Source organism: Aphanomyces astaci (genome assembly GCF_000520075.1).
Source record: "Aphanomyces astaci strain APO3 unplaced genomic scaffold supercont1.16, whole genome shotgun sequence".
Lineage (NCBI taxonomy): Eukaryota > Oomycota > Saprolegniomycetes > Saprolegniales > Verrucalvaceae > Aphanomyces > Aphanomyces astaci.
This window is the reverse complement of record NW_009798279.1, coordinates 744,051-753,214: the sequence shown is the minus strand read 5'-3', so window position 1 is coordinate 753,214 and position 9,164 is coordinate 744,051. Positions and strand designations below refer to the sequence as shown.

Sequence of the window (9,164 nt, the reverse complement as noted above, 5' to 3'; positions counted from 1 at the left end):
GTAATATTTCATGCCGAGTTTACCGGAGTAGACCCCCTTCACTTTTATTGGTCCGTTTGTGTATGGACAGTTCCAATTTCTCGAGAACCTCGAGCATTTCGGTAGGACATTCGACGCATTTTCATTGTAGCGCAGACCTTACAGAAGAAAGGGATGCTTTTGAGCATAGTACTTTGCAGCTTAGGTAGTCCTTTGACAAGACCACTGCTTAGCATGGTAATCACAGCTTCACGGCCCATATGACCGGTCCTTATATGCCATTCTCTAAGCAATGACCCAGCACGAGATGCTGAGATGTGCACTGTTGGTGTTACAGGTGTACACTTTGCAGTGTGATAAATTGAGGTTGTGGTGACGAGCATAATAGTTCCGTTCACAGCTATATCGGTGAACATCAGATGTCCCTCCTTAAATACAAATTTGTATGGGCCACTAAGACCATCTATTATGTGGTAGCCTTGGCGTTTCAGCACATTCTCGCTTATAATATTGGACGTAGCATTGGGCACTAAGCACGTATCGTTTAGTGTAATGCGCCGTATCACCTTATCAGTTCCCATTAGGAACAGCTGTACTGTGCCTATGTGAGTACTACCCAGACATGACCATTGTCCGAAATCAAAGTCGTAGTCATCATTAGTTACATAACTACAGAAGTACCCTGAGAGCGGCGTCATGTGCATACCACAGCCGGAGTCCAACACCCAGTCACTAGTGTCAATGGTGTTAGACCTCTTAAGGAGATACGGTACCAGGCGGCTTACCTCCTCTTCCATACGTGTTGTCTGGTCCGCGAGACTATGCGCGATGCTGGTCAGGCAGGACCACTTGTCCGGTCCGCTGTCCGGGAGTTCGTCCATGTCGGGGATCGCCATCGGTCAGGTGGGCTGCAATGTTCCCAGCAAATTCCGTGTCACTTTCTGATTGGCTGTCCGGATAATCGGACTTACTCGCCGTTGATTGGTTAAAACCATTCGCTGTTTGGTCGGATTGACTTTCTCTTATTTGCTTGGTTACGGTGAACCTTAGATTGGTTGACGTGCACTTCACGTTTGGGGCACTTGCTAGACATGTTTGCAATAGCCTCACTAGACTTGTCGCCAAACACCTGCTTCACTAGCGTCTCGATGGTGGACAGTTTAAAACCGTCAGTAATTTGGTTCACATTAGAGCCAAAATACTCGTGGGGAAGTGCCGCCACAATTGCCTGGGATATTTGATATTCGGATATCAATGGGACCCCAATGTTTTTCGAATACAGCTCATTAAGCTGATTCTGCAAAGAACGCATTCTCTTGATCAAATCAGAGACGCATTTAAATGGTTTCGTAGGTAGAGTTCTAGGTACAAGGTCGTGCTCACATCGTGTGACGATTGCGCATACTCGTGTCGTCAGAAAGGTTGAGGTCAGGGTTGTTGATCGTGCCGGGGAGCTGAATCAGAAACTCATTTGGTAACACTTTACCAAATAAGCTTCTGATCAGGCTCTCCTGCATGCTCTATGTAATAGAAGCGCTTGATCTTCTCAGCCTCCAGGCTTGCTGCCGTCGCGGAAGGCGGCATGTCGGCGGCGACATCGATGTCCTTGATGATTGGCTTAAATTCCAGCCAATCAGAGTGAGCCAAGTTGAGCGGCTTCTTGTCGTCCATAATACGCTTGTAGTCGTCTTCCGTCGACTTGGAGTTGAGGTGCGCGATGATGCGGGCCTTCAAGGCGGTGGACATGACCTTTCGCCCGTTGAACTTGAGGTCCGTGACCGACTTGTCGTTGGTCGTAGCGTCGGACATGGTCACAGAGTAGAAGAACAGTGGTGGGGGGCTTGGGGAAAACTGGGGGGATGTCGGTACTTGAAATAACAGATGTAGGCACACAACACACACACATGTAGGTGTAGTGGCTCAAAGGAAGGTGATTCAGAAGTGAGCTTAGCTCTAGAACCTCCATAATTATCATCGCCAAAGACATGCATATATGTAAGTAGTGCAACCTTAGCTGCACTGATTGAAGGTTGTCATATCACTCAATATGTGCAACCTTCAAGTAGTGTGTGTAGGATCAAAAACAAGGTAGCTATTGGACCTCGACACACTGAAGTAGTCGAGAGATGTGAAACCTGGAGCTCTTCCAGCTTCAATCTCATATTTATAGTTTTATCAATGTAACTTCAATCCTTGTCTGCCTATGGCTAACACATGCCCACGGCGACGAACGGGTGGCAGGAGATTCTTGTCATCAAGGACGACATGAGCGGGTTCGTGCGACCTTGGCCCAGCGAGACAAGCGACGCCGCGGCGACCGCCAACGGCCTCCTCGACTGGTTCCAACATTTGGGTATGTCCATACCTGGGTCTCTGACAGCGGCTCCCATTTCAAGAACGAAGTCATCGACAAGATCCGCAAGGCCGCCGGCGCCCACCACCACTTCACGACCGCCTACTGTCCTTGGGCGAATGGAAACGTTGAAGTAGTCACCCGACTGATCCTCCGCGCGATCAATACGTTTACCAGCGAGTTGAAGCTGCGCGCGACCGACTGGCACCTCGTCCTGGCCCTCGTACAAGGCGCCTTGAACCACATGCCAAGCGACCGAGAAAGCGGCATGGCTTCGGTGACCCCTTTACTGGCCTACCTGCGACGACACCCATGTTTGCGTTTGACAACACCGTCATCAAGGAAGTCACCGACATCGACTGGCTCGACTCCACGCGTAAGAAGCACATGGAAGAGCTGCCTGAAGCGATGGAACAGCTGCACCGCGAAGTGGCTACGGCGAGCGCCAAGAAGCGACGCTAAGCCCGCGACCGCCAAGCCAAGTCCAAGGCCGTCCAGTTGCAGAAGTTTGCGATTGTCGACATTGTCCTCGTTGGCAGTGTCCCGTTAAGGCAAGAAGTTGATCGTCCGGGCCGTGACAGACTAAGCCATAGAGACCCAGCAGTTGGTACAGCCTTACGACTTGTCCCTCGACCACGCCTGCCGACTCAAGATGTATTGTGAAGGCGGTCACGATGTGACCGAAGACCTAGCCGACCATATTGCATTTGGAAATGAAGTGTTCCACGTGGCCAAGCTCGGCGACGTCCGCGAAGAAAACGGCGAATACCAAGCCCTCGTCAACTGGCTTGGCCTCGATTAAGACGAGGGCCCGTGCGCTCACCTATGAAGACATTCCCATCGTTTTCCGCCGCTGGTTTCACCAACACGAAGTCCAAGAACAAGTGAAGAAAAATGGCCGCGGAACTCGAGAAGACCCTCGGACACCCCGTTTATGGGGAAGTGTTCTGCATGGCGCTGCAGAAAGACCTATGACCCTTTTTAGAGATCGGCTCATGGTCTCATGATCGGTAAGGCGGTTAGTCTCCATTATGTGCAGCAGGCCGCCATTCGTCGTGCGGTTGTACGTCATTGTCGTGCGGTTGAAAGAGTTGCATTACTGGCGCATTTTCATTGGACAATGATTAGACTTCAAATAGACCAGAGAAAGTAATTCGTAGTAAGAGACCTCAGTTTGCAATTTAATTCAGCCTCCGCAAGAGATTCATCTCCGGATAACTACAGGAGCGAAAACAGGGATGACCGCATTCATTGGGTTAGGATGCAAGTGGTGTTGTGAGAACTGTTAGAGTTGACCGAGTCCTGAATACCACATCGCATGATATTGCGCTCACACACAGCCTACATAATTATCTTTATGTTCCTTTCATCAACCGCCATCGCAAGAGTAGAATGTATCGCAACAGGGCGTGATGAATCTACGTGATTTCACGACATCTGATTAGAAAAATATTGGACAATTTTGAATTCGCAAGGCAGGTCACCTTGCGAATTCCAAAAACAGACAGACACATGAAAAATAAAAGTCAAGAATACAAACTTGAAGATATATTTAATTGAAACTGTACAATTTCAGAAAATTCTAGAAATGTATGGAATTCGCATGGTGGTTCACCTTGCGCTGTATACAAAATTACCTATTTCTCCTTACTTTTTCTAAAATGAGAATCAATTTAGAGTATCCCCACCGGCTGATGTAGAAATGTAAAAATCTTCAAAGTACATCACTACATCAGAAATGAGAATCAATTTAGAGTATCCCCACCGGCTGATGTAGAAATGTAAAAATCTTCAAAGTACATCACTACATCAGCAAAAATTACATTTTTCAGACCCACACCAGTTGCCAATAAATTTTACATCATAATGTAAACGCTCCATAAACTCAGACTTCTCAACAGTTCTGTTGGGTTGTTTACAGTTCTACGCGATTGAGGTCCCAAATGACTTCGTCAACAAAGCATGCCATCCGGACGTCCTGAAGCACGCCGGCACCATTAATATGAATCTTACAGACAATATAATGTATGCCAACCCTGCTGAACTAAATTCTCGACTGACCAGAGCTCCGAAACCTCAATCGCCAACGCGAGTTTGCTCCATCAGGAAAACAATTTCCGCAAACTGGTGTGGATTGGCTGTGAGCTGATGTACTACTGTTGCAGCATGCACCGAATAAACGGGTCTTTTCAGCTCTATGTTTAAATCAGCCGATGGGGATGTTTCTACCTTGATCAAAGTATGATTATTTACTTACAAATTTTGTGTTTAGGGTATTCGATTATAGACGTATTCTACCCTTTTCCGGATAGACATGAAGAGGATATTTAGTTGCAAAGGTTTTCTTCAAATGTTTTTGCGCCGTTTGATTGGTTCTTGAAAAGATCATAAATTGAGTCATGTGTCTTAAATTGATTTTATGTGCTTTTCAACATTTCTGCAGTGGTTTTAGCAGCTTGTTTTATATAAAGCAAGGTTGCATTTTCTCTAAAACGAAGCAAATCGAAGGTTCTGTCATTGGGTGAAATAAAACACGTTGTTTTAGTAATTGTACGTGCAATGGACAAAGACACGGAAGGACAGCCAGTGCTGCACTTGGTCGCAGCAGACAGTGGAGTGTCGGAAGAGCATATCACAATACACTGCAGGGGCTGCGAGGAGAGTATAGTGCATCGACGATAAAGGAGTCCTCTACAACACACCTCCGTCCACCATCTTCGCTGCACTCCACGGCCCGCCACCTCGCACTCGGCGGGTGGGAGGTGGTGGATTGCAACGAAGTTGGTGGACGGAGAAAATGGTGTGGTGTGGACCTACGGAAAAGGAAGTGCAGCGCCATAATGGACGACAACCACTACACACTACTGACCACCGCCAGTAGTGTACTCGACGGCAGCGGGTTGTGGAGTATAGCGACGGATGAGGACATCGTAATATAGCGCAGCAGGTACTCCAGTCGTTTGCACGACTTGACGATTGCAAACGCATCCTTTTCTCCGCATAGAGTGTGTGCATCGGTGGAGATCACAGTGGCCGTCCACCATCATTAAGGCACCTCACTGTCCACCGCTGCGGCCACACCACTCCACCATCCGCCACCGTCGCCCCAGGTCGCAGAACGATCACTGCTGCACTTGGCGGCGGTGGTGGATAGTGGAGTGCTGGTGTGCGTCCATGATGGAGGACATTGTAGTGTGGCCGCGGTGGCCGGCAGTGGGGTGTGGCAATGGTATTGTAACCTTAGATAACCACTATGATGCCCACCATCATCAATATCCTATACCGAGCGATTCTAACGAGTGTCTCCCGCAACCTACGTGATCGCAGTTTAGTGGCTTCCGTAGTTCCATCACGGTGCGGAATCGTCGTCTTACCGGCACTACTGTAACCGTGCCCATCATCCGGTTTCCAACCGGATGACTAGTCGACACCTATTCAGTCCAAGGTGTCCTTTCGCAGACCAACATGTCCTCGTGCGCAACCAAGGTGTTCTCCCGACGATACATCAATGGTTGGTTGCGCGTAGCTTAGTGATAGCGTAGTAGTCTTAACGCTATCAATCCTCCCATCTCCTGCGTCTTCATACGCCCACACTTGGTAGCACTCCACGTTCGTCCAGTCGACCAACACTATGTCCTCCACCAACACCACAGTCTACCAGGCGGTCCTCGCTCTTTTGCGTCGCGGTTTTGGCGACAACGATACCGCGCTACTCCTTGGCGGGATGACTCGCGATAACCAAACACGCCTTGTGGAAGGCATCGGTAGCACGATCGATCTCTCGGTCGCCGAAGCTACGGCCGCCCAGAAGACATTGGAAGAACAAGTCACTCAAATGTCTTCGCACGGGCGCTCCGAGCGGTCCACCTAACTGCTTTAATCATGAACGAAATGTCTTCGCACGGGCGCTCCGAGCGGTCCACCTGACTGCTTTAATCACGAACGCATGGCGCCTCACGCCCGCCTTTCCGCCCCGCTCCAGGTTCGAGTGCGGCGGGAAACGGTCGCTCCCAGTAGACGCGAGGCGACTGGGGACACCCTAGGTCCTTTGGAGGTGTGTGGCGCGCTGACACACTCTCAGGATCTAGCCTCGGACACAGACCTTGGCTCCAACCCAACAAAATGATTCGTTTGGAACTTGTCGTGCCTGGCTTACCGGCCAGGGTCTCTGCTTTAATCGATTGTGGGGCGTCGAACAACTACGCCAGCCGCTCCACTCTCTCTCGCTACAACCGCTTACCCTCTTCGGATCCTTCCGACAGGGTTTGCGTCAAGATGGCCGACGACCACACTGCGTCTCAACCGCGCATAATCGTCGACATTCCCATCACCTTCGACGGTTTCGACTCGGTCGAACCGTTCTATGTTATCGACCTGGATGAGAGATGGGATCTCATCATCGGGATGGCCTGGCATCATCGGGATGGCCTGGCTGGAGCCCCACCAGCCATGGATTGACTGGAAGGCCAAATCTGTACACAAGGTTACTTGGATCAACGTGAGCTAACCCTGGATTCAGCGGCGGGCTGCCGACCAACCCGCTTGGTCCTCCGTTAGAGGCGATGAGTAATGATCTCGCCTCTCCTAGCCACGCAGTGCGCTCATTGCCCCCAGCGCCCGCGGCCCCAACGGGACCAGCCACGGTGCTGCACAAACCCCTTTTCGTTCCCCCAACAGAGTTGCCCTCTGTTGTCATCGGTGAGGCTCCGTTATCGCCACCAATTGCTGCCTCGATCTTGGCGACCACGTTTATCGAAGAAACGTGTAACTTAAAGGAACTCCCTTCCGTCTTCCGAGATCCTGGCGATGCCAGAAATGAGCTTCCACTCGCTTGTGGAATCTGTGGAACGATATCGCCGCGTTGGCGATGATCACTGTCGACGCAGAGATGGATCTCTTTTCGACCTCGACCGCACATGAATCGGTCCTCCTCAAAGAATTTGAGGACGTCTTCCCCGACGAGGTGCCGTGCCGACTCCGAGTCGACAAGGACGTTCAACACGAGATTGACCTCGAGCCCGGCGCTAAGTATTGGTCACGCGGCAAAGGCCGCTTCCTTGCGATCAAGTCGATGCCATCGACGCACTCTTCGCGGCCCGCAAGGCGGCGGGTCACGTCCGCGAGAGCATTTCCCCTCATAGCAGCCCGACCTTCTGTGTGAAGAAGCTCGGTGTGGCAAATGGCGTATTGTACTGTACACGCCTTTAACAAATTGAACGCGGCCACGATTCCGGCACAGACGCCGATTCCTCGCAAGGACGTTATTATCGACGGCATGGGTCGATCTACCATTTTCTCCACCATCGACCTCCGCGATGGCTTTTACCAGATCCTGATGCGTCGATGTGATGTCCCTAAAACGGCAGTTTCTATGGCATGTTATGGGAGTGGCTGGTCATACCACAGGGTCTATCCAACGCCCCGGTGACGTTCAACCGCATGGTTGCCGCGAAGTTTCGCGACTTCGCACCGTCGTACTTCGACGACATTTATGTTCACAGTTGCTCTTCCTCCGCGCAGTCTGGTCTTGACGTTCACCGCGGCCACCTCCGCACGGTGTTTGAAGTCCTCCGTGCCAACGGTCTCCATGCCAACCTCACCAAATGCATGTTTGGCGTCGGCAAAATCCCGGTCCTGGGAGATTTGGTGGGGGTGAACGGATGTCGGGCTGATCCCGAAAAGATCAAGGTCATTTCGGAGTGGCCTATTCCCTCCTCCGTCAAGGATCTACGTCGCTGGCTGGGACTTGCGACGTACCTGCACAAATACTCATAAAACTTTGCGGACATCACCCAGCCGTTGTTTCGGCTTCTCCTCAAGGACGCTCCTTGGGTTTGGAATTCCATTTGTCCGTCGGCCTTCGAAGGCCTCAAAACCAACCTTCAACGCGCCCCGATCTTGGCGCTCCCGAACTTCGACAAACCTTTCTCCGTCGTCTGTGACGCCTCGCAGTTTGTAATTGGCTGCTACCTGATGCAGTTCGACGCCTCTGGTCGCCCTCCCCCGGTTTCCTACCAACGCCGCGAACTTCACGCGGCTGAGCGGGCGTATCCAGTTCATTACTTGGAACTTCTCTCCATGAAGTACGCCCTAACCAAGTTCCGGATCTACCTCCTCGGCGGTAAACCTTTCGTGGTATACACCGATCATGCGTCTTTACGCACGGCGACCAACACACCACACATTTCGCAGCGCATGGCGTGCTGGATTTCGTTCTTCTCCGAATTCACCTTTTCGGTTCAGTACAAGACCGGAAAGGACAACATCCTGGTCGACGCCCTGTCCCGGCGTCCTGATCCCGAACTGACTACCATCGGTCTTTTGACGTCCGGTCTCCACGATCAAATTCGCGCGGCGTACACCTTTCACGCTGACTGCTCATCGCGCCTGGAGGCCCTCACCGACCCCGGCATTATGGTTTGCGTCAACCGCACGTCGAAATACGTTATTGCCATCCCCGTCCGGGATACGTTGAGCGGCACAGACACCGCTCGCCTCTTTTTCGACCACGTTTTCTGTCGTTTCGGCCTGCCTCGCTCCATCGTTTCGGACCGCGACCCGCGGTTCACGGCGAAGTTTTGGTCGACCCTTTTCACCCTGTGCGACACCTCGCTTGACATGTCGACTTCGGACCACCCCGAGACCGACGGCCAAACGGAACGCGCCAACCGCGTCCTGGAAGATATTCTTCGGAGCTAATCCGTCTCTACCGGCTCCTCGTGGGCTGTCACGTTACAGCATGCGGTTTTCGCTTACAACGCCTCGGTTCAGGCGTCCACTGGCTTTTCGCCCCATTATGCAGTCCATCTCTAACATCCCCGCCTCCCTCAGA

General features: G+C 51.5%; 1 protein-coding gene across 1 annotated transcript; it reads right to left on the bottom strand.

Annotated features, from left to right (window-relative positions):
- Positions 1 to 1,461: 1,461 nt before the first annotated feature.
- Positions 1,462 to 1,788, bottom strand: H257_07716 (hypothetical protein; the record flags this gene model as incomplete). The annotated part of the gene is made up of 1 exon (XM_009833343.1): positions 1,462 to 1,788. One exon carries the CDS (start codon positions 1,786 to 1,788, stop codon positions 1,462 to 1,464), a length of 327 nt encoding a protein of 108 aa, XP_009831645.1.
- Between the last annotated feature and the right edge of the window lie 7,376 nt (positions 1,789 to 9,164).